The sequence below is a fragment of the Gorilla gorilla genome, chromosome 7, assembly GCF_029281585.2.
Source record: "Gorilla gorilla gorilla isolate KB3781 chromosome 7, NHGRI_mGorGor1-v2.1_pri, whole genome shotgun sequence".
Classification (NCBI taxonomy): Eukaryota; Metazoa; Chordata; class Mammalia; order Primates; family Hominidae; genus Gorilla; species Gorilla gorilla.
In genome coordinates this window covers 14975942-15001957 of record NC_073231.2, presented here as the reverse complement: position 1 = coordinate 15001957, position 26016 = coordinate 14975942, and the positions used below count along the sequence as shown (strand labels likewise).

At 42.6% G+C, this 26016-nt stretch overlaps 2 protein-coding genes and 1 non-coding gene across 5 annotated transcripts in view; all 3 read left to right on the top strand.

The window, feature by feature from the left end:
• ERI1 (exoribonuclease 1) overlaps nt 1-26016 on the top strand; it is a 146702-nt gene that overhangs the window by 57198 nt on the left and 63488 nt on the right. For all 3 annotated transcript variants that reach the window (XM_055349115.2, XM_019032884.3, XM_063709059.1), the window contains exons 5-6: nt 18701-18796; nt 19483-19966. The gene's annotated coding sequence lies outside the window, so the exon portion shown is untranslated. The remainder of the gene's footprint in view (nt 1-18700; nt 18797-19482; nt 19967-26016) is intronic.
• LOC101135562 (large ribosomal subunit protein uL16-like) lies at nt 12441-18314 on the top strand. Its single transcript, XM_019031922.3, has 2 exons — nt 12441-12519; nt 18010-18314. Exons 1-2 carry the CDS (start codon nt 12441-12443, stop codon nt 18312-18314), a joined length of 384 nt encoding a protein of 127 aa, XP_018887467.2.
• On the top strand, nt 17825-17958 carry LOC115935685 (small nucleolar RNA SNORA70). Its single transcript, XR_004071305.2, has one exon. It is a non-coding gene; the product is annotated as a small nucleolar RNA SNORA70 (small nucleolar RNA).

Here is a 26016-nt window from a genome sequence, read left to right as displayed (position 1 = left end):
TAATTGGGATCTCTATCACCTTAAATAGTTGTAATGTCTTCATAGGGGAGACGTTCAAATGATTCCCTTCTAGCGATTTAAAAATACACCATACGTTATTGTAAATGATAGTCACCTTACTGATATGTCAAACACTAACTCGATCTTATTTCTTCTATCAAAGTATATATATATATATTTTGTTGTTGTTGTTTGTTTGTTTGTTTGTTTTGAGACGGAGTCTCGCTCTGTCGCCCAGGCTGGAGTGCAGTGGCGCGATCTCGGCTCACTGCAAGCTCAGCCTCCCAGGTTCACACCATTCTCCTGCCTCAGCCTTCCGAGTAGCTGGGACTACAGGCACCCACCACCATGCCTGGCTAATTTTTTGTATTTTCAGTAGAGATGGGGTTTCACCATGTTAGCCAGGATGGTCTCGATCTCCTGACCTCATGATCTGCCCGTCTCAGCCTCCCAAAGTGCTGGGATTACAGGCGTGAGCCACCTCGCCCAGTTCAAACTTTATTTTTGAAATTCTGAAGATATCCCATACGGATTGAAAAGGGTTTTATATTTTTTGATCAGATTTTTATCTGCTTTATCTTTTAACAGAATTCAGTGTTATGAAAGAGCTGTAGCATCTTTCAATCATTGTGATATTATTTATGTTAAGACAGTGGCAAGAAATACAAATTTCTTTTCTCTATTTAGTCTCTGTTTTTTCTGCAGTAATATATCTCCAATTTTTGGTTGGTGCATTGCTGTCCAGTTAAAAGATGACATTTCCTAGTATCATTTGAAGTTGACTCGGTCAGGTATCTAAGTACATGTCATAGAAATGTAAGTCAAAATACTGCATAGTCTTCTGAGAAGTCTTATAAAGAAAGTGTTCTGGCAGGGTGTGGTGGCTCATGCCTGTAATCCCAGCACTTTGGGAGGCCGAGGTACGCGGATCTCCTGATGTCAGGAGGTCGACACCAGCCTGGGCAACATGGTGAAACCCCGTCTCTACTAAAAATACAAAAATTAGCTGGGCATGGTGGTGGACACTTGTAATTCCAACTACTCAGGAGGCAGAGGTGTGAGACCTGCTCTAACCCAGAAGGCGGAGGCTGCAATGAGCCAAGATTGTGCTATTGCACTCCAGCCTGGGTGACAGAGCAAGGCTCTGAAACTGTTCTGTGTTTATTCTTTCTCTTTTGCTGCCAGCCTGAACCATGGAAGAGATTACTGGAGCACCAGACACCTTAGACCATGAGTGTAAGGACCACACGCTAGAGACTATAGAGCTGACAGCCCGGAGGAGATTGAGTCCTTAATGAATTTGGGGTACCTTGCCACACTCACACCAAACTGCCTACTTACAAAATCCCTTTGCAAGAGAAAGCAACCAAGTGTTATATCAACCTGAACCTAATATGAACTGATACAAGCTGTAGTAAAATTATACTTTTTTCATATTCCATTCTTATGAATGAGGTTAATTACAGACAATTAATGCATTGGTTCTATGATGACCAAATAGTTTATAGCCTACTAATTGTTCTGAAGTGCTGGCTGAATGTAGCATTTTGATTATAATGCGAAACAACAATATTAAGATGTTTAAGAAAATACAGTTGACCCAAAAAGTCAATTTTAGACAACGATCAATAAATAGGCCCTATGTTTCTCTGGGCACCAAAGATTACCCCTTCAGGAAAACATATGCCAAAAAAAAAAAAACGCCAAAATCTGCTGAAAGAAAAAGCATTGCCTTTGGTTTTATGGATTTTTCTAGCTATTTTTGTGTGTCTTAAGTTTTAAATAGATTTTAGACACATTTATTGTGCTAGAGAATTTTTTATCTCTAGCAAGAAACAAAATCTTTGTCGTAGAAACATATATATGTAATTTTTTGGTGTTTGTTTATTACTGAAAAATGAGCACAATGAGAGAGAGGTAGGAAAGCTGGGAAAAATAGAAGTTAGAGGAAAACGATGGTAGAGGTTGTCCTGCAGGTTGGCTCAGATGTAGGAATGTCAGAGGTATTTGAACTAGAGCAACTCCACCTTGAATAGGGCCTGGGTAAACCGAGGCTGACACCTACTGGGCTGCATTCCCAGGAGGCTAGGCATTCTAAGTCATAGGATGAGATAGGAGGTTGGCACAAGGTACAGGTCACAAAGACCTTGCTGATAAAAGGATGTGGGAAAGAAGCCTGCCAAAATCCCACCAAAACCAAGACAGCGACAAAAGTGACCTCTAGTTGTCCTCTCTGTTATTATATGCTAATTATAATTAATTCTCATACTCAAAGACACTCCCACCAGCACCCCGACAGTTTACAAATGCCATGACAACATCAGGAAGTTACCCTAGATGGTCTAAAAAGGGGAGGAACCCTCAGTTCCGGGAATTGCCCACCTCTTTCCCAGAAAACTCAGGAATAATCTGCCCCTTGTTTAGCATATAATCAAGAAATAACCCCAAAAATAGCCAACCAGCAGCCCTCAGGGCTGCTCTGCCTGTGGAGTAGCCATTCTTTTATTCCTTTACTTTCTTAATAAATTTGCTTTCATTTTACTCTATGGATTCACCCTGAATTCTTTCTTTCGTGAGGTCCAAGAACCCTCTCTTGGGATCTGGATCAGGACCGCTTTCCAGTAACAGGAGTAATAATAATATCCACTATTTGAAGAATAGATTTCTGCTTACGAAGCCCACACATTATCTCACTCGGAGATAAGACTTAGGAAACAGGTTGGATTGCCAGAGGTTACGGGTGAGGGAAGTGACGACTGTAAAGGAATATCATGAGAAGATTGTTGTTTTTTTTTTCTGGATAATAAAAAAGTATAAAGTGACCGGGCACGGTGACTCAGGCCTATAATCTCAGCACTTTGGGAGGCCAAGGCGGTCAGGAGTTCGAGACCAGCCTGGACAACATCGTGAAACGCCATCTCTACTAAAAATACTAAAATTAGCTGGGCGTGGTGGTGGGCACCTGTAATCCCAGCTACTCGGGAGGCTGAGACAGGAGAATCACTTGAACCAGGAGGCGGGGCTTGCAGTGAGCCGAGATCACGCCACTGGACTCCAGCCTGGACAACAGAGTGAGACTCTGCCTCAAAAAAAAAAAAAAATAGTATACTCCAACTGTGCATGATAACCCAGGTTGGCCATAATGTTTGTCGTGTATGTAAATATCACGGAATGATTTAGGTTTTTAAAATATCAAATTAAGTTCAAGGTCTTCAAAGAAATTTATGCAAGTGAGAGCTTCTGAGCCTTAAATTTCATTAGCTCCACCATAAATCCACCACTGATCATTATTTATACTTTAAAAACAATCAAAATAGTGTTCATAGTATGCACATTGTTCTGTAAACTTTTTCCCTTCGACTATGCATCTTGGATACCTTTTCCTGTCAATACAGAGGGTTCCAGCTCATCTTTTAAAAACAATTCTGTTTTTTAAAAAAATTCTGTAGTTGTCCAGTATTCATTATATACTTCTTGAATGATACTTAAATTGTTTCCACAATTTGTTCCTCTCACTGTGGAGATACTTTATACAACAACAGAGCCTGGCATATAATAAGCCCTAAATAAATGTGTGTTGAGGTCAAGTGCAGTGGCTCATGCCTGTAATCCCAGCACTTTGGGAGGCCAAGGCAGGTGGATCACTTGAGGTCAGAAGTTCAAGATCAGCCTGGCCCACATGGTGAAATCCCTTCTCCACCAAAAATACAAAAATTAGCCAGGCGTGGTGGTGGGTGCCTCTAATTTCAGCTACTCGGGAGGCTGAGGCAGAGAATCACTTGAACCCTGGAGGCAGAGGTTGCAGCGAGCCAAGATCATGCCACTGCACTCCAGCTTGGATCACAGAGTGAGACTCTGTCTCAAAAAAAAAAAAAAAAAAAAAAGTGTGTTGAGTTGCTGCCTTGTTATGAGCTTGGTGGTTCCAGGTTTGCTGGGGTGTTAAAAGATGCTGATCTTTACTTGCCGCTCCCCTGGCTTGGAGAGGTGAGAGGAGAGAACAAAGCCCACTATTCTTTTCTTCCCCTCCTGCCTCATTTCTGTTTGTCCCTCCTCCCACCCGCTTCCCCTGGCTGTCATCACCCAGCCTGGCTGTTAGTGAAGGGTGGGAAACATCACCACTGAACAGGTTTGGCCAGAAAGCAAGATGGTGTTCTGGGACTATGCTCTCAATTTCAAAGCACTTTTAACGTTAGAGGAAAGTTTTCCTGAACTCTCTTTCCCCACATCAATGACAGGAAAGTCCCAGACATAAAACTGGAACGACAGGGGCTATCTGAGGGTCCGGAGTGCATTTGGGTAACGTGAGCCTGAAAAACAAAGAATACTCAAAACGAATAAAAATCCCACAAAATCAAGGAGTGTGAGACTCAAAACGAATAAAAATCTCACAAAATCAAGGAGTGTGAGACTGACTCTAGAGATAAAATTCTCTTTATATTCTTGTGTGATAGAGGGGATTATAGACAAATCTACTTTAGCTAGGCCAAAAGGTGCCATCAGTTTTGTGTTTTTTTTTTATTATTTTTTTAAAGAGGTTCTTACTCTGTCGCTCAGGCTGGAGTGCAGTGGTGCAATCATACCTCACTGCAGCCTTGAACTCCTAGGCTCAAGCAATCCTCCTGCCTCAGCCTCCCAAGGCACTGGGATTACAGGCATGAGCGATCGTGCTTGGCCTTCATTTGCGATTAGAAATGTTCTTAGTCAGTAATAAGCAGAATAAATGTACTGAGGAAGAAACAGTCATTTCAAAGTCTATCATCCCAGAATGATAGAATTTTAGTGTTTTTTGTTTGTTTGTTTTTGTTTTTTTGAGACAGAGTCTTGCTTTGTTGCCTAGGCTGGAGTGCAGTGGCGCAATCTCGGCTAGCTGCAACCTCCACCTCCCGGGTTCAAGCGATTCTCCTGCCTCAGCTTCCCAAGTAGCTGGGACTACAGGCACACACCACCACGCCCGGCTAATTTTTGTATTTTTTGGTGGAGATGGGGTTTCACCATGTTGCCCAGGCTGGCCTTGAACTCCTGACCTCAAGTGATCAGCCTGCCTTGGTCTCCCAGAGTGCTGTAATTACAGGCGTGAGCCACTGTGCCCGGCCAAGTTTTGGTGTTTTTAATGAGAAAAAGTATATGTTCATTTCCTAGAATAAATCTCTACATCACTCATGGAAGTTAGTGGAATATTAAGCCTGCCAACTTCTCTCTTTCCAGCCTCTGCAGCCCCTTGATAGTTTGGCCTGGGACCACTCTTCTCCGTGGATTTCATCATGTTCTGAGGCTCAGGAGAATCGAAGGGACCCAAGGCCAGGTGCTCAGCATGAAGTCCAGGGTCACTGCTGTCCCTTTCTACTTTTTAGCTGTTACATTGGCTTGCCAGGATTGGGCTCCTGCTTCATTTACAGGGCTCAGTGACTGCTAATGGGGTTCAGGACACACTATCCCAAAATATTTTAGGCTGAAAGAACTTGAGAAAATGGCAAAACAAGAAGGTGGCTCTCACCTTTCCCCCTACCCTTCTTCCTTGAAGCAGGTCATAAACTTAGGAAGGATTTTTTTGATGTTGCCCTAAAGCAGGTCATAAGACCCTCATTCCAGAGATGCCCTCCCTATACCTGGAGGAAAGGAACATCCTAACCTCTGACGACACAGGGACCCAGAGGAGAACCTGAACAAACAGGCCTGGCTACGTTTCTCTCCAGTTTACTGCCATTAGATCATACGGCTTTGTTCAATCATACTTTTCCACGGCCATCCTCATCTTCATCAAACTTAGCATGAAAATAAGTGGGCTTACCCACTTCTTCAGAGCTTCATTTCCTTATGAAGGCTCCCATGTCACGTAAAACTTACACTCAATTTGTATGCTTTTTTTGGTTTCTTTTCTCTTGTTTCTTTTGTTATAGGGATCTAAGCCCTGAACATTGAACCCGAGATAGGAAGGTGAGGTAGTTCTCTTCCCTGACACTCCCAAGCCAAGTAACGAGGTCGCATGTCTATCCCATAGTGTTCTCCAGACTGTTGAGCCACTTTGGCCATTTATTTATTTATTTATTTATTTATTTATTTATTTATTTATTTTGAGACAGAGTCTCACTCAGTCGTCCAGGCCGGAGTGCAGTGGCATGATCTCAGCTCACTGCATCCTCTGCCTTCCAGGGTTCAAGCGATTCTCCTGCCTCAGCCTTCTGAGTAGCTGGGATTACAGGCGCCCGCCACCATGCCCAGCTAATTTTTGTATTTTTAGTAGGGACGAGGTTTCACCATGTTGGCCAGGCTGCTCTCAAACTCTTGACCTCCAGTGATCAACCCGCCTCAGCCTCTCAAAGTGGTGGGATTACAAGCGTGAGCCACAGAACCTGGCCTTTAGCTGTGTTGCTGATGCTTATTTGATTCAGTTGATTTCTGGCATTCAATGTCGCCCTGCTAAGGGAGAATGGATTTTGTTTGGTTAACGGCATAACCAGCATCTGTGGTTAGACACTTTGCCTGTTTCCTTCATTCACTAAAATTATAATTGTATTTTACTGCAAATGTCTCTCCCTTTAGGGATGGAGTATAATTACCATTGAGTCTCTGCTGCTCCTAGTAAATTACCTAATGCTTCTTAATTAGTTGCTAAAGAGCCTAACAGCCAAATGGTTTTAGTAATAGTTTAAGGTAAGAAAAAATGTAAACTTGGACAGGAGCACCTCATCCTTAACTTTTGTGGGTGGTCATATTTCTCTATGGCCATATGAAAGCATTTACATCCCCTGTCCCATAACTTTCACAGAGAACAGGAGTCCTGGAGGCAAATGACAAGAGTCAATGGGACAATAAAGGGGTTTACTCTTGTCATTTGCAGAGCTTTGTCTCTTTAAAGCAAACAGCCTCTTGTTTTTACAGTCACACCCTTGTCATAGTCATACTCATAAGCAAACAAATGTTGAGAAAGTGCCAGAATCACTCATGAGCAAGCTCTTTCTTTTTGAATCAGCCATCCTCATGACTTTCCACTGTGCCGCCTAGGGAAGGCTTCCTATGCCTCCTACTCCCTCAGCCTATGCGTGCAAAACCAGTATCACAGCCAACTCTTTTTAACCTACTAATCCTGATTTCTGTCTTTTCTACCTCCATTGCATGGAGCTTTGGAAGTACAGAAATGATTAAGACAAAGTCTCCTTCCTCAAAGATCGTGCAGCCTTGTGAAAGAGACAAACACATATACATTTAATTTTAATAAAATGTGTTTAGCCAGGCACAGTGGCTTATGCCTGTAACCTCATCACTTTGAGATGCCAAGACGGGAGGATAGTTTGAGCCCAGGAGTTTGAGACCACCCTGGGCAACATGGCAAGACCCCATCTCTACAAAAAATATAAATAATTAGCAGGGTGTAGTGGCACGCACGTGTAGTCCCGCTCCTTGGGAGGCTGAGGTGGGAGGATCACTTGAGCTCCAGAATTCTTGGCTGCAGAAAGCCATGATTGCACCACTGCACTCTAGCCTGGGAGGCAGGGTGAGACTCTGTCTCAAAAACAACAGGCTGGGCACGGTGGCTCATGCCTGTATTCCTAGCACTTTGGGAGGCTGAGGTGGGTGGATCACATGAGGTCAGGAGTTCAAAACCAGCCTGGCCAACATGGTGAAACCCCATCTCTACTAAAAATACAAAAATTAGCTGGGCATGGTGGTGCATGCTTACAATCCCAGCTACTCGGGAGGCTAAGGCAGGAGAATTGCTTGAACCTGGGGCACGGAGGTTGCAGTGAGCTGAGATCATGCCACGGCACTCCAGCCTGGGTGACAGAGTGAGACTCTATCTCAAAAAACAAAACAAAACAAAAAACAATAACAACAACAACAAAAGGCAGGGGGAAATTGCTGTGATAAAATTATACATAGGGTGCTATGGGAGCACAGAGAAGGGACACTGAGGCCAATGCAAAGCTCATGAAGGTTTTCAGGGGGAAAATGATACCTAAGGTGAACCACAGAACAATGAACACTGTTTGAACATAAAGCATGAGGTGGGAAACACTGGGCTCTGATGGTTGGAGGGGTATATACGGGAACCATCAGAGAAGTCATGGAGGTCAGGGCTTAGAAGGGGCATTCAAGCATGGCTTTGAATTATTTATTCCTATTAGAGTTTAAACTCCCTCAGTGTAGGAACCTGGTCTGTCTTGCTCACTAATGGGTCTTCAATACCTAAAATGGTGCCTAGCATCTAAATGGTACTCAATAAGTATTTGTGGAACTGAATGAAAGCTTGGAAATAACACCACCAGATATATATCTCTTATAAATCATTTTGGCAGCTATGTGGGACATCAGTCCTGAGGCTAATGCAATAGTCCAGGTAGTGAATTGAATGAAACCCCAACATGGCAATGAGAAGACGATTAGGAAGAGGGAAGTTATCTGAGAAACGTTTACAAAGTGAAATCAGCAGGAATTGGTAACTGGATGTGGGAGGTGAAAGAGAGGCAAGGATGACTCTTAGTCGTAAAGACTATAGGAGAAGGGACGGGAGTGGTGGCTCACGCCTGTAATCGTAGCACTTTGAGAGGCCGAGGCAGGTGGATCACCTGAGGTCAGAAGTTTGAGACCAGCCTGGCCAACATGGTGAAACCCTGTCTCCACTAAAAATACAAAAATTAGCCGGGCCTGGTGGCTTGTGCCTGTAGTCCCAGCTATACAAAAGGCTGATGCAGGAAAATCGCTTGAACCCGGGAGGCTGAGGTTGCAGCGAGCTGAGATCCCACCACTGCACTTCAGTCTGGGCTACACATTGAGACCCCATCTCAAAAAAAAAAAAAATAATACTACAGGAGGAGGACTAGATTTGGGGAGGGAATAAAACGAAGAAACCTACATGGCTAGAAATTCTATCTGAGAAAAATCTTTCTTCCACTTCCCTTTTCATTATCTACCCTTGATCCTCGGGGACCCTCTAGACAGGTGATGTTCAGATCACATTCATCCAGTCATACACATTCAAGTCATGTTTATGTAACTTTGAAATTATATCATTTATGAAATTATGATTTAGAATATAATTATATGTTATTTTTATAGTTTCTTCTTTTCTGAAAATATTTTCAGGTTTGTCATTTACTTATTTAAACCTGGTAGGCAGAATGGGTTTATCATCTGCGTCTGAAAATTCTGATCCCTGAAGTCCGTGTGGCCTTTTTCTATTATCTGTTGTTTCTGCTGGTTCTCCCTCAAGTGCTTTTGCTTTCATGTGAGTGTGAGTCTCTTTCACTACATGTTTGACACTGCTCTTGAAAGTTACACATGAGGATTTCCTGAGGCTCCGGAGGAATATGCCTTCCCCTGGGAGGCTGCGCATGCGCCACTGTCGGGTGCTTAGACCCACTGCTGCCTGGGAACCATCTCAAACCAAATTAACGCTTGAGGCTCTCTGGCTCCCTCAGATCCTGTGTGCTCAGAATGCAAATATATGGGAGAGCTGGTCTGTGGCCAGTATTTCTAAGGATATTTTTCCTTTTCTTTTTTTCTCCTGTTTACATTTTCTAGTCTCTTGTGGTTATGAGGCAGAAGAGCATGTTTAGTTCTGCTTAACTCTCATGCTGTGGGGGTTGCACCTGTGGTTAAGGGCTATAGGGACACTTTTGGAACTGTCTTCCTGTGCTGGACTTCTGTCTCCCTCACTCCACAAGACTAACAACCTTGGCCAACTGGGTGTTGCCCCCAGTTCCCTCAGGAATATGTAGCTTGGATATCCCCTAACCCCGTTCAATATATTATTCAGAAAACAGGCTTTATCCTAAAAGTGGACATTGAGTCCCCACTCGTCAACTTTTATCAGCTTTTCAATTTTTAAAGGCAATCCAAATAACCTAGCCCTCCTTTTCTGGAAAAAAGAAGTCTTCTGCTAGAAATATTGAACTTTGTAATTAACAAAAGGTAGAATAACTCAAAAGTTTTTTGCTTTGGGAATCTGCTGATAAAAATGTAGGTGAATATAGCTTGATTTTATTAAAGAATAAATGTTTATTATTAATAGTCAAGATAAATCATTTCAATTGGCTTCATTATTTGTAACGCTGTACGAAATTCCAACTAGCACTGTCTTTCTATCTCTGCACCTGGTACTCAGTTGATAAAAGTGTTTTGAATGACCAGGGACACAGATGGTGACCTGTACTAGCTTTTAATCAGGTGACCTTAGGCTTCCATTTTCTCAATTTTGAAATGAAAAGGTTAAACTCTGAACTCTGAAATGAGAAGGTCGTATCAGTTGAAAAAGTAGCATGGCTTATTTCAGAGCTAATAATCTGGGCTAATTACATTTCAGCTCTTTTTCCTGGGGAAGGAAGGGAAAAACAGGTTTATCCAGTTACTACTTTTTCCCGCTCTCCTCAGTCTAAAAAATAAAAGCGTTTGTGACAGCATATGAACATAAATGAATATAGTAACACAGAAATATATGCTGGTACTTTAAAAACAGAGGAAGAGAAAAGAGATGAACACACACATTTATTCCCTAATGTCCTATAATTGGGTCCACATCTATGCAAAACTTTGTGGTCGCCCAAGCAGAAAAGAAAACTTGATTAGTTACTAAACTCACATCATGTGTAAAATAATGGCAGCCACAGAAAAGCTTTTCTAGATCCTTGTGCTGAGAAAATCTTCTCCCATGGGTTTTTAACATCAGTTTTCTAGGTCTAGGTCTTCCATAGAAAATGACCACAAACTGGGTGGCTCAGAACAATAGACATGTATTCTCAGTTTAGGAGGATGGAAGTCTGAAATCGAGGTGTTGGCAGATTCTTTTGGGGGATACTGAGGCTGTCCCAGGATGACCTCCCAGCTTCTAGTGGCTGCTGGCAACCCTTGCTATTCATTCTTGTTTGTTTGTTTGAGATGGGGTCTCCCTCTGTTGCCCAGGCTGGAGTGCAGTGGCATGATCTTGGCTCACTACAGCCTCCTCCTTGGGCACAAGCAATCCTCCTGACTCAGCCCCCGAGTAGCTGGGATTACAGGCATGCACCACCACGCCTGGCTATATATATATATATATGGTATTTTTTGTAAAGACAGGGTTTTGCCATGTTGCCCAGGCTGATCTCAAACTCCTGCACTCAAGCCATCTGCCCATCTCAGCCTCCTGAGTAGCTGGGACTGCAGGCGTGTGTCACCACGCCTAGCCCTTGGCATTCTTTAGCTTATACTTGTATCACTCCAAATTCTACCTGGCATCTCATGAGCTTCCCCTCTGTGTGCCTGTTGTCTCTGTATCCAAATTTCACTCTCCTTTCTCTTATTAAGACACCATTGGATTTAGAGCCCAGCTAAATGCAGCAGGACCCCATCTCAACTTGATTGTATCTGCAAAGACCCTGTTTCCACATAAAACCACATTCACATGTACCAGTGGTTAGGTCTTGAATATGTATTTGTAGGGGACAAAATTCACAGGTCTTTACAAAAGAAAGCCTGAAGGGTGTAGCGGAAACATTTACACCTCCTCCAGCTGCCCTGCTCCCAGAGTATCCAGCCCCTCCTGTGCTCCACCCTCTTGCATCTCATCACCCCAAAGATGACTCCTTGACAACCTGGATGTCCGGCATATTCTAACAGATTGTTCTGAACTGCCCAGAGGGGCATTAATAAATAACAATAGCTGTATTAGCTGTATCAGCTAGTTATTTGTACAAGAAATAGAAAAAGCACTGTCAGTACTTACTGTGAACTGAAGCTTCCTGGAAGAATACCACATTTTAGAATCATGATCGGTTTATCTTGGTTGAGTCTAATTAAGGTTTTGGAATGAGGATCTAGCCATCTTTATCCTTACTCCAAATTTCTATTTGAATAAACTGCCACGTTTGCTGCTATGTTTTAGCTAAAGTATGCATTGGGCAGAGTTTTCTGTGCCAAAGTCCAGAGAAGTTAAGACAATGGAGGTTCTGGGAAGAGTTTTGAGCCTCTGTGGTTAAATGGGTGCTATGGTTTGCATGTGCCCCCCAGATTCCATGTACTGGAAACCTAATCTCCAGATTCATATGTTGATTGGAGGTGGGGCCTTTGGGAGGTAATTAGAATTAGACAAAGTCATTAAGACAGGGACCCCATGATGAGATTAGTGGCTTTATAAGAAGAAAAGAGACTTGAGGTGGCAGGCTCTTGCCTTTTGCCATGTTATGACACAGCAAGAAGCCTCACTAGACACCAGTGCCTTGCTCCTGGACTTCCCAGTCTGCAGAACTGTGAGCTAAATAAGCTTCTATTGTTTATAAATTATCCAGTCTGTGGTATTCTGTGATAGCAACAGAAAGCAGATTAAGATAATGAGTTAGAGACAGAAGCTGCTCTAAATGTTAATTGAGGAGCCTCAAGACATAAGCATACTGCTTTGGGGTTCATATTGGGGCATAGAGCACCAGGGAGAGGGAGGCTTTCTCATTTTTCTGTGGACACACAGCTTGACCATGCAGCAGGGAGGAGGACCAAATGGAAACCTGTGCCATTCAGTGTATGAGAACGTTTGCAGCATGGAGAATGTAGCAAGTAAGGAAGTAGCCTTCTGTGTGTTAGAGAAGAGACACTGGTAGCTATGGCAGTGAATAAGTGACTCCTCTCTCAAACACTTCTAAGTAGAGGACTTACTCATATAAGAAAGTTGGCCAGGCTCAGTGGCTCATACTTGTAATCCCAGCACTTTGGGAGGCCAAGCCGGGCAGATCACTCGAGGTCAGGAATTTGAGACCAGCTTGGCCAGTGTGGTGAAACCCTGTCTTTACTAAAAAATACAAAAATTAGCTGGGCGTGGTGGCACACACTTGTAATCTCAGCTACTTGGGAGGCTGAGGCAGGAGAATTGCTTGAACCTGGGAAGCAGAGGTTATAGTGAGCCGAGATCATGCCACTACACTCTAGCCTGGGTGACAGAGCAAGACTCTGTCTCAAAAATAAAAAAAAAAAATTTAGAAAAGAATGCCAAAATTAATGAACATGAGTGAATTTGTTTCTGAGCAAATGTGAGACAATTCTGGAGAGTCCCTGGAACAAATAAGATAATTTTTATTTAAAAAAAAAATCTTGAATAGCAACCAGTTTATTTTTATTGTGGTAAAATATACATAACATAAAATAAGCCATTTTAATAATTTTACAATGTACAATTCAGCAGCATTAAGTACATTTACATTGTTGTGCAGTCATCACCACCATCTACGTCCAGAGCTTTTTCATCATCCCAAACTGAAACTCTGCACTCATTAAACAATAATTTTCAATTCTCCCCTTACCCCAGCCCCAACAACTTTGATTTTACATTTTGTCTCTAGGAATTTGACTACCTTAGACAATATTTGTACAATATTGTACAATTATTAGACAACGTTTGTACAATTGTAATTTGTAAATACTGTACAATTATGAAGTATTGTATAATGTTTGTCTTTCTTTGTTTGGCTTATTTCACTTGGCATAATGTCCTTAATGTCCATCCACATTGTACCATGCATCAGAATTTCCTTCCTTTTCATGCCTGAATAATATTCCCTTATATGTATGCACTATATTTTGCTTATCCAGTCACCTGTTGACAGCCAGGAGAACTCTAAATGTGGGGACTGAGGTCCTGCAGCTATGTTGATGGGAACTAACAAGGTGACAGAGTTCAGACGCCAACACTAACAAGAACTGTGTTGCACCACAGATTTATCATACTTTTGGACACTCAGGTTACTGAATTGTGTGATTCTTTTCATCTGGCAAATGTCTTTTTTTACAGCTGAGGAAATGAACCCCCAGCTTGCTAAAGTCATCATACGTGCTGTCCCCTCTGCCCATGCTTGTCCCCTGATGACTGGACTTTGGCTTTGGCTCTGCCAAGAATGAATGATTGGCCAGGTGTGGTGGCTCATGCCTGTAATCCCAGCACTTTGGGAGGCCAAGGTGGATGGAACTCTTGAGGTCAGGGGTTCGAGACCAGCCTGGCCAGCATGGTGAAACCCATCTCTACTAAAAATACAAAAATTAGGCAGACGTGATGATGCACACCTGTAATTCCAGCTACTCAGGAGGCTGAGGTGTAAGAATCACTTGAACCCGAGACGCGGAGGTTGCAGTGAGCAGAGATCGCGCCACTGCACTCGAGCCTGGGCGACAGAGCAAGACTCTGTCTTAAAAAACAAACAAAACAAAAAACAATGAATAATTGGCTTCTCTCCCTTAAGCCTTGCAAGTAGAATCAGGGGGCGGTCCAGCTCAGTCATTAGAAAACTGAAGTGAACTCTCTTCTCTCTGACTGCCAACAGAATGGGTCACAAGAAACAAGCTCTTTCTATCGTTATTGGAATTCTTAATTTATCTTTGTGAAAATAAATCCTATTTACATAAAAAGAACTTTATCAGATTTACTTGTTCATGTTCTCTCAAGAGTTATATAGATTTAGTAGATATATTCCCAAATTGCCATATTGTCAGATGGGCAATTTGGCCCATCTGACTGACAGAACACTGAGAGGGTGTGATTGATGTGTGCAGAAGAACACAGCTGGAGGGCCATTTGAGTGTAATTACTTGGGGTTTTATTACTCTCCTTGCAAATGAACGATGTGAAGATGTGCAAGTGCCAATTGTTCCCAATTACTTGAAATAGTTTCTGTTAATATGCAACCCCTTTCTGCAATTGTATTGCCAAGTCCCAAGGGAAATTACCAGATTATTGTATAGATTGTTAAAGTGGCTGAGCATGGTGGCTCACACCTGTAATCCCAGCACTGTGGGAGGCTGAGGTGGGAGCATTGCTTGAGCCCAAGCATTCAAGACTAGCCTGGGCAACATAGGGAGACCCCATCTCTACAAAAAATTTAAAAATTAGTCAGGTATAGTGAAGCCCACATGTGGTCTTAGCTATTCAGGTGGCTGAGGTGGGAGGATTGCTTGAGCCCAGGAGGTTGAGGCTGCAGTGAGCACCACTGCACTCCAACCTGGGAGACAGAATAAGACTCTGTCTCAAAACAAAAAACAAACAAAAAGGCTGGGCACAGTGGCTCAGGCCTGTAACCCTAGCACTTTGGGAGGCCAAGGCGGGAGGATCGCCTGGCCTCAAGAGTTCGAGACTAGCCTGGCCAACATGGTGAAAACTCATCTGTACTGAAAATACAAAAATTAGCTGGGCATGGTGGTGGGCACCTGTAATCCCAGCTACTTGGGAGGCTGAGACAGGAGTATTGCTGGAACCTGGGAGGTGGAGGTTGCAGTGAGCCAAGATCACGCCATTGCACTCCAACCTGGGCAACGGAGCAAGAACTCCATTTCAAACAAATAAACAAATAAAAATAACAACAACAAAATATATACATCCATATATATTGGTTAAGCTATATACACACACATATATATATAGCTTAATAATACAATTACATGGTTGAAATATGATCATCAGAAAAGATACCTGAATTCAATTAGAACAGTATGTGTCACATCTTTGAGGCTCAATGGAATACTGATAACAAATTAATAAATAAATAGCCACATAGAAAATACAATATAACTTTATACAAATAATAGTATATTGCCATAACTAGATATGTAAAGTCTCCTTGACACATAAACAGTAAGAGGAAAAACCACAAATCAAATCAAACTTTTTTAAAATCTTTTTTCCCTTTCTAATTTTTTTTAGTTAGCTTTGAGTTCAGCTATCAAAACCAAACTTTTTTAATCTCATTTTCTCTCCTGACAAAAAAAAAGCATAAGTAGAAAAATAAAATAAAATTGGGAATATTCGTTTTATTCCACAAAAATGAAGTGAGCAACTCTGAGTGGAACTTTGGTTACAGAAGAGACAAGCTGCTTCCTGAGATAGGGGGATTTTATGAAGAAGATAGAATGAGAGAATACAAATAATGGTTGATCTAATAATTTGCAATTGAAGTAGAGACAAACTAAGCCACCTTCCCAACTCTCCCACATCTCAGGAGTGATATCAATGTCTTATTAATTTAATGAAGCCCTAGGAATCATGAAACTGAGTTGTACTTTGGACAAAAGGAATCAAAAGTCTCTCTCTCTCATTGAAGATACCAAAAAGATAATTTAAAACACATATTCTATTTGACTTTGTATTAGTCCATTTTCATGCTGCTGATAAAGACATACTTGGCCTGGGCAATTTACAAAGGAAAGAGGTTTAATGGAGAGCTCCAGTTCCAGGTGGCTGGGGATGCCTGATGATCATGGCAGAAGGCATGCAGGAGCAAGTCACATCTTACATGGATGGCGGCATGCAGAGAGAGCTTATGCAGGCAAACTCCTGTTTTTAAAGCCATCAGATCTCATGAGACTTACTCAGTATCACAAGAACAGCTTGGAAGAAAACCCACCCCATGATTCAATTACTTCCCATCAGGTTCCTCCCACAACACATGGGAATTGTGGGAGCTACAAGGTGAGATTTGGGTGGGGACACAGAGCCGAACAATATCATTCTGCCCTTAGCCCCTCCCAAAACTCATGTCTTCACATTTCAAAACCAATCATGCCTTCCCAACAGTCCCACGAAGTCTTAACTCATTTCAGTATTAACTCAAAACTCCACAGTCCAAAGTCTTATCCAGATAAGGCAAGTCCCTTCTGCCTATGAGCCTGTAAAATCAAAAGCAAGCTAGTTACTTCCTAGACGTAATGGAGGTACAGGAATTGGGTAAATACAACCATTCCAAATGGGGGAAATTGGCCAAAACAAAGTGGCTACAGGCCCCGTGCGAGTCCGAAATCCAGCAGGGGAGTCAAATCTTAAAGCTCCAAAATGATCTCCTTTGACTCCATGTCTCACATCCAGGTCACGCTGATGCAAGAGGTGGGTTCTCATGGTCTTGGGCAGCTCTGCCTCTATGGCTTAGCAGAGTACAGCCTCCCTCCCGGTTGTTTTCACAGGCTGGCATTGAGTGTTTGCAGCTTTTTGAGGTACATGGCGCAAGCTATTGGTGGATCTACCATCCTGGGGTCTGGAGGATGGTGGCCCTCTTCTGGGCACAGCTCCACTAGGCAGTGCCCCAGTAGGGACTGTGTGTGGGGTCTCTGACCCCCCATCTCCCTTCTGCACTGCCCTAGCAGAGGTTCTCCATGACAGCCCCACACCTGCAGCAAACTTCTCCCTGGGCATCCAGGCGTTTCCATACATCCTCTGAAATCTAGGAGGAGGTTCCCAAACCTCAATTCTTGACTTCTGTGTACTGGCAGGCTCAATGCCACATGGAAGCTGCCAAGGCTTGACACTTGCACCTTCTGAAGCCACAGCCTGAGCTCCACAATTGTTCCTTCCAGCCATGGTTGAAGTGGCTGGGACGCAAGGCACTAAGTCCCTATGCTGTTTTCACACTGGTGATAAAGACATACTTGAGAATGGGCAATTTACAAAGGAAAGTGGTTTAATGGAGAGCTCACAGTTCTACGTGGCTGGGGATGCCTCACAATCATGGTGGAAGGCAAGGAGGAGCAAGTCACATCTTACGTGGATGTCCAGAGAGCTTGTGCAGGTAAACTTTATTAACTATCATGAGAATAGCACGGGAAAGACCCGCCCCAAGATTCAATTACCTCCCACTGGGTTCCTCCCACAATGCATGGGAATTGTGGAAGCTACAAGATGAGATTTGGGTGGGGATACAGGGCCAAACCATATCAGATTTTATTTTCAAACGCATTTTCTTAAAAATAAATACAAGATGCTTTTTAAAGAAATTATTTATACATATTCCAATTGGCATATATATTTTGTTACCATAAAAAGGTAATATACACATATGGTTGTATATGAAGAAGAAACAGATAGTAGGCTACATGTAAAAATGATAAAGGGCTGCAGCCAACTGAGCTGATGGAGTTCCTTTCCTCATGGGGCCCAGTGTGCAATAGCTGCAAACAGCAGCTTCCTTGGTAGTGTATGCAGCCTGTTTCTTATATGGGTTGCTCTAAGGGACCTTGGAGACAGTCAGATGGTTGTTCATGTCTCTGACCTTGCACTACCCTCAGTGCTCTGAATAGGTATTCGAGGTGCCTTTGAAAAGCCCCAGGGTGCTGTGGCCGGGGTTCACATTGGCCAAGTCATCATGTCCATCTGCACCAAGCTGCAGAACAAGGAGCATGTGATTGAGGCCCTATGCAAGGCCAACTTTAAGTTCCCTGGCTGCCAGAATATCCACTTCTCAGAGAACTGGGACTTTACCAAGTTCATTGTGGATGAATTTGAAGACACGATGGCTGAGAAGCAGCTTATCCCAGATAGCTGTGGGGTCAAGTATACCCCCAATCGTGACCCTCCAGACAAGCGGTGGGCCCTGCACTCATGAGGGCTTCTACTGTGCTGCCCCCTCCTAATGCCCACCAATAAATCCTACTTCCTGTCCACCTTAAAAAAATGATGAAGTGTAGTCACCTCTTGAGAGTGAGAATAGGGCTGGTGTGGAAGTGAGTTTTTACTTCTCACTGGACATATTCCATGTTGGAAAAACTGTTCTGAAGTGGGTATCATTTTTATAACATTTAAATTTCAAAAAATATTTCACTGTGTGCCTAATTTGTGCAAGGGGAGAATGCAGAGGAGGGAGGCATTAGAACCACACGTAAGGAACTCTGGAGTCCCAGCGTGTTTGACTGCAGAAAGCCATTATTTATCATGTTTGGCTAATAAATATTGTGTGAAGATTACTTCTGATGTGTAATCTCTTAATTACAGATACACAAAAAAGGCCAGTCATGAATCACCCCAAATTGGAAGCAACCAAGATGTCCTTCAGCATGTGAATGGATAAGCAAACTATGGTGCATTCAGGTAACTGAATATTACTCAGCGCTAAAAAGAAATTAGCTATCAGCCATGAAAAGATGTGGGGGGTATTATGGCCATATTACTCAATGAAAGAAGCCAGTCAAAAATGGCTACAGACATGCAATCCAACTGTATGACATTCTGGAAAAGGCAAAACCACGGAGACGGTAAAAAGATCAGTGTTTGCCAGAGGCTGGGGAAGGAGTGAAAGAGTAGGATGAATAGGTGGAGAACCGGAGAATTTTAGCTCAGTGGAGCTAGTTCTGTATGAAACTGTAATGATGGATAGAGGACTTTATGCATTTGTCAAAATCCATAGAACTGTAGAATACAAACAGTGAATTTTAATGTATACCATGGATTCAGTTAATAATAATGTGTACATATTGGTTTGTCAATTGTAACAAACGTACTACATTAATGCAAGATGGTAACAGCCTAACTGCTGGGCAAAGAGAGGATGCATGGGAGCTCTCTGGACTTTCTGCTCAGTTTTTCTGCGAACCTAAATCTGCCCCCCAGAAACTAAAACCCAAATTAAGAACAAAGTTAATGCTGTTTAAACATAATAATAATAAAAGGCTACTAATAACATACTAATATAGAAAACTAGTATTTCAAAACCAAGTCAGGACTATGATGCTCTTATCCATGTTTGTTTGTTTGTTTGTTTGTTTGTTGTTTTCAAGGTTAGGCGATGCTTTCCTTCACTGTCCAGTTTGCAGAGCCGTCCTGGAGCTGGCGCGGGTCCTCCCTCCGTCGTCCTGGCTCTTGGAAAGGAACCAGGCGGGCTGAGGAACTGGCGCGCCCTCGTCCGCCCACAAGTCCTTGGAAAGCGCAGGCCTCGTGCGCTCTCCAGCGCCCTCCCAGGGCGCAAGGGCAGGACAGGTACATCCCGCGTGCTGCGGTGGCGATCAGCGCGGACACGGAGCCCGGCTCCACCCGTCCGCCCAGCCTTGGGGTTCTGCCAGAGCGCCGGGCGCAGAGCAAGCGGGCCTGAGCTCCAGCACCTTTGGCAGCTCCCGGACCCGGGGTGCGAACGGCGGCCGTGGCTCACCGCTTCAGGAGGAGGCGGCCAGGACACTAGGAAGAGAAGCCCGGACCAGGGCTAGTTTGTTTCCCCACCTCTTCGGGCCAGCTCAGGTTCTTAAACCCGCCGTGCAACGGACGCAGGTACCCGCTCAGAAAGCTCAGTCAGTGGTGCAGGAAGCCTGGGTCGCTGTGCATCGTGTTTAAAAATAAACACACACTTCCCTTGGGGCCATTGGCATTTATTCTATTTAAATTACATAGATCGTTTCCATTCCTTGGTGTCTGAAGTATTAAGGCTGAAGTCTGCTTTCCCAGCTATTTGCATGTATTCGTTTAGGGATGGAGTCGCCCTGCAACACGGGCTGCTCCTATGGCAACTGCTACAAAACAAGATCAGGCTTCACCAGAGTCGGGAGAAGAAACCTCCCAAGAAAGCCAGGCGCTGGAGTCATGGGTGTGGATGTCCTTTTAGGGCCTAGGAAAGGAGGGTCTGATGAGGAGGCATTGAAGAAAAGCCAGTATGACGACGATGCTTTCATGGTGAAGTTTTGTGCATTTTCTACTGAACATTTTTTAAAGTATGCCCTTCTTTTTTGAGTTAGAAGGAAATATTGGCATTCAGAGTTAATGCTTCTTAAAAACAGTTACGTGGAAAGGAAAGTATTCCATCTTAGCTCATTTGCAAACAATTGCATTATTCTTGATCTTTGTTTATATCTATATATGTGTCCAATGAATATACTGTAGGATGTATATGTAATTATATATCGTATGTATAGTGTAGAATATAATTATATAACTTTTGAAACGTTGTACTTCAGAGAAGACACTGTTTGGGAAACACACGGACATTTTATACACTGAAGTTTATCTTAAGGTCTTTTTTGTTTTTTTGAGACAGAGTATCACTCAGTTGCCCAGTTTTAAGTTCTCTCTTTTGAGAGGCAGTAAGTCATGATTAGGGAGAATAAATGGACCACAGAGACCGAAATGAAATTGTAAGTGATTCTCTTTGGAATCTGAATGGGCCTGAGAGGCAGACATTATCTCGGGAAAATGTCTGTCAGGTGTGGTCACATTCGTCAGGCTTTTTTTCTGAGATAATGAGATTCCAGGGAGGGCATAGAAAGCATTTATGTTTCTGTTGGTAAGCTCTCTTGGTCAGATAAGGACGTTCCAGGAATAGTCCCTGCCCTTGTGGTTTGGGGAGGCACAAGACAAGGTTAGAGGGACCTTCATTCTGAGGCTTATTTCTGAGGCCGCTCAGCTTTCAAAAGCGCCCAGCGTGCTCAGGTGCCATATTTTGAGGAATGATTTTCTATACCCCCCAACATCATAAAACCACCTCATTGAAGCTTCAAGTGGTGCCTCATGGTTCCTTTCTAGGTTTTTTTTTCTTTTCTTTTCTTTTTATTATTATACTTTAAGTTTTAGGGTACATGTGCACAACGTGCAGGTTTGTTACATATGTATACATGTGCCATGTTGGTGTGCTGCACCCATTAACTTGTCATTTAGCATTAGGTATATCTCCTAATGCTATCCCTCCCCCCTCCCCCCACCCCACAACAGTCCCATGTGTGTAATGTTCCCCTTCCTGTGTCCATGTGTTCTCATTGTTCAATTCCCACCTGTGAGTGAGAATATGCGGTGTTTGGTTTTTTGTCCCTGCGATAGTTTGCTGAGAATGATGGTTTCCAGCTTCATCCATGTCTCTCCAAAGGACATGAACTCATCCTTTTTTATGGCTGCATAGTATTCCATGGTGTATATGTGCCACATTTTCTTAATCCAGTCTATCATTGTTGGACATTTGGGTTGGTTCCAAGTCTTTGCTATTGTGAATAGGGCCACAATAAACATACGTGTGCATGTGTCTTTATAGCAGCATGATTTATAATCCTTTGGGTATATACCCAGTAATGGGATGGCTGGGTCAAATGGTATTTCTAGTTCTAGATCCCTGAGGAATCGCCACACTGACTTCCACCATGGTTGAACTAGTTTACAGTCCCACCAACAGTGTAAAAGTGTTCCTATTTCTCCACATCCTCTCCAGCACCTGTTGTTTCCTGACTTTTTAATGATTGCCATTCTAACTGGTGTGAGATGGTATCTCATTGTGGTTTTGATTTGCATTTCTCTGATGGCCAGTGATGATGAGCATTTTTTCATGTGTTTTTTGGCTGCAGAAATGTCTTCTTTTGAGAAGTATCTGTTCATATCCTTTGTCCACTTTTTGATGGGGCTTGTTTGTTTTTTTCCTGTAAATTTGTTTGAGTTCATTGTAGAGTCTGGATATTAGCCCTTTGTCAGATGAGTAGGTTGCAAAAATTTTCTCCCATTCTGTAGGTTGCCTGTTCACTCTGATGGTAGTTTCTTTTGCTGTGCAGAAGTTCTTTAGTTTAATTAGATCCCATTTGTCAATTTTGGCTTTTGTTGCCATTGCTTTTGGTGTTTTAGACATGAAGTCCTTGCCCATGCCTATGTCTTGAATGGTATTGCCTAGGTTTTCTTCTAGGGTTTTTATGGTTTTAGGTCTGACATGTAAGTCTCTAATCTGTCTTGAATTAATTTTTGTATAAGGTGTAAGGAAGGGATCCAGTTTCAGCTTTCTCCATATGGCTAGCCAGTTCTCCCAGCACCATTTATTAAATAGGGAATCCTTTCCCCATTGCTTGTTTTTATCAGGCTTGTCAAAGATTAGATAGTCGTAGATAATGCGGCATTATTTCTGAGGGCTCTGTTCTGTTCCATTGGTCTATATCTCTGTTTTGGTACCAGTACCATGCTGTTTTGGTTACTGTAGCCTTGTAGTATAGTTTGAAGTCAGGTAGCATGATGCCTCCAGCTTTGTTCTTTTGGCTTAGGATTGACTTGGCAATGCGGGCTCTTTTTTGGTTCCGTATGATCTTTAAAGTAGTTTTTTTCCAATTCTGTGAAGAAAGTCATTGGTAGCTTGATGGGGATGGCATTGAATCTATAAATTACCTTGGGCAGTATGGCCATTTTCAAGATATTGATTCTTTCTACCCATGAGCATGGAATGTTCTTCCATTTGTTTGTATCCTCTTTTATTTCATTGAGCAGTGGTTTGTAGTTCTCCTTGAAAAGGTCTTTCACATCCCTTGTAAGTTGGATTCCTAGGTATTTTATTCTCTTTGAAGCAATTGTGAATGGGAGTTCACTCATGATTTGGCTCTCTGTCTGTTATTGGTGTATAAGAATGCTTGTGATTTTTGCGCATTGATTTTGTATCCTGGGACTTTGCTGAATTTGTTTATCAGCTTAAGGAGATTTGGGGCTGAGATGATGGGGTTTTCTAGATATACAATCATGTCATCTGCAAACAGGGACAATTTTACTTCCTCTTTTCCTAATTGAATGCCCTTTATTCCCTTCTCCTGCCTGATTGCCCTGGCCAGAACTTCCAACACTATGTTGAATAGGAGTGATGAGAGAGGGCATCCCTGTCTTGTGCCAGTTTTCAAAGGGAATGCTTCCAGTTTTTGTCCATTCAGTATGATTTCTTTTCTTTTGTTTTGAGATGGAGTCTGGCTGTGTCCCCAAGGCCGGAGTGCAGTGGCACAATCTCAGCTCACTGCAACCTCCACCTCCTGGGTTCAAGTGACTCTCCTGCCTCAGCCTCCCCCATAACTGGAATTATAGGCGCATGCCATGACGCCCAGCTAATTTTTGTATTTTTGGTAGAGACAGGGTTTGATATCCACTCACTTTAACCTCCCAAAGTGTTGGGATTACAGGCGTGAGTCACCTCACTCGGCCTATCTGAAGTTCTTATATTAAATATAGAGTTGACGTTTAGGATTCCTCTGGATCCAGCCTAAAAAGCAAGGCTTTATTTCCTTCTAAAGACTTGTAACACTATCAGACCCAATGCTCACCGTTTTTCTTCCTTTTATTTTGGAGACAGAGTCTTGCTATGTTGCCCAGGGTAGACTGCAGTGACTATTCAATACTGGCACCATCAGACTGCACTGTGGCCTTGAACTCCTGACCTCAAGGGATCCTCCTTGAGTTCTCGGCCTCCCCTATAGCAACAGGCATGCACCAATCATCTTTCCTTTTTTTCTTTTTTTTTGAGATGGAGTCTCACACTGTTGCCTGGACTAGAGTGCAATGGCGTGATCTTGGCTCACTGCAACCTCCGCCTCTCAGGTTCAAGCGATTCTCCTGCCTCAGCCTCCCAAGTAGCTGGGATTACAGGTGCCCACCACCACGACTGGGTAATTTTTTGTACTTTTTGTAGAGACCAGTTTTCACTACTTTGGCCAGGCTGGTCTGAAACTTCTGATCTTGTGATCCACCCACCTTGGCCTCCCAAAGTGCTGGGATTACAGGCGTGAGCCACGGAGCCTGGCCCACGCTCACTTTTTATAAGCAAATTTTTTGGTAATACCTACTATGCTTAATTTTTAAAAAATAGTCTTTATTTTTACGAGCAGTTTTAAGTTCACAGCAAAATTAAGTAGAAGGGAGGTACAGAGATTTCCCATACACATAGCTTCCCCTACACATAGCTTCCCCTATTATCAACATCCCCAGTCAGAGTGGTACATTGTTGCAATTGGTGATGCTGCACTGACACATCATTATCACCCAAAATCTCTGATTTACTTATGGTTCACTCCTGTACATACTATGGGTATGACCAATGTCTACTGACATGTATCCACTATTATAGTATCATACCGAGTAGTTCCACTGCCCTAAAAATCCTCTGAGATCCATCTATTCATTCCTCCCTCCACACCAACCCCTGGCAAACACTGATCTTTTCACTGTCTCCATAGTTATGCCTTTTCCAGACTGTCATATAGTTGGAATCATACAGTATAGAGCCTTTGCAGATTGGCGTCTTTCACTTAATAATATACACTGTAGGTTTCCTTTCTGCCTTTTCATGGCTTGAGGGCTCATATCTTTCTAGCGCTAAAAATTTTCCATTGTCTGGATGTACCACAGTTTTTTCACACATTCACTTACTGAAGGACATCTTGGTCATATCCGAGTTTGGGCATTTATGAATAAAGCTGCTATAAGCATTCACGTGCAGGTTTTTGTGTGGACATAAGTTTTCAACTCATTTGGGTAAATACAAGAACTATGATTGCTGGATCATATGACAAGAGTATGATTTGGTTTACATTAGTAAGAAGCCTCCAAACTGTCTTCCAAATTGTCTGTATCATTTTGCATTTCCACCAACACTGTGGAAGAATTCCAGTTGCTCCACATCCTCACCAACATTTGGTGTTGTCAGTGTTCAAGATTTTGGCTATTCTAATACGTGTGTTGTAATATCTCGTTGTTTTCATTTGCATTTCCCTGATGATATATGAGGTGGAGCATCTTTTCATGTGTTTGCCATATAACAAATATCCTTAACACCTCCTTAACAATTCTGAAATGCAATTCTTAGTTAATATCATTTACCTACAACATAATTGTTAAAATAATCAATACAATGCTCTAAGAAATAAAGGACTAAAAGGAAAGTGATGAATAATGACATAGTACAGGGACCCCTTGAGAGAAGACATGAAGAATTAGACAGATGATTGCCCTTAAATGTCATAGAATCACCATGGAAGTGCCTCATATTGGCAAGTAAAATATCCCAAATCAGCAATGATATTCTCTAAAATGGCAAACAGCTGTTAGTAAAGCAAGCAAAACAAAGTATAATCTTCCTTCTTTTCACATTGTAGTTGCATGTGTGGAAATTTGTTGTATATTAAAATTACACAAAACACATTTCGTGTTTATATGTAAAATAGAGTTGAGGTCTAGACGCAGATAATTATACATAGGGTGCTTAGTTTGTTTTTCTTACACAAACATCTGTTGGGATATTCAGAATTTGACAGAACTGTCCCATGCCAACAGTGCTACCCCAATATTGTGAAAAAAAAAGTCCTACTTTAAAAACCACTGTTCTAAAAGATGGAACTTGGTTGGGTGTGGTGGCTCATGCTTGTAATCTCAACACTTTGGTATGCTGAGATGGGAGGATTGCTTGATTGAGCCCAGGAGTTCAAGAGCAGCCTGAGCAACATAACAACACCCAGTCTCTACCAAAAATTCTGTAAATTAGCTGGGCATAGGGCATGTGACTGTACTCCCAGGAGGCTGAGCTGTTACTTATTCATAGAGGGTCTTGACTGCAA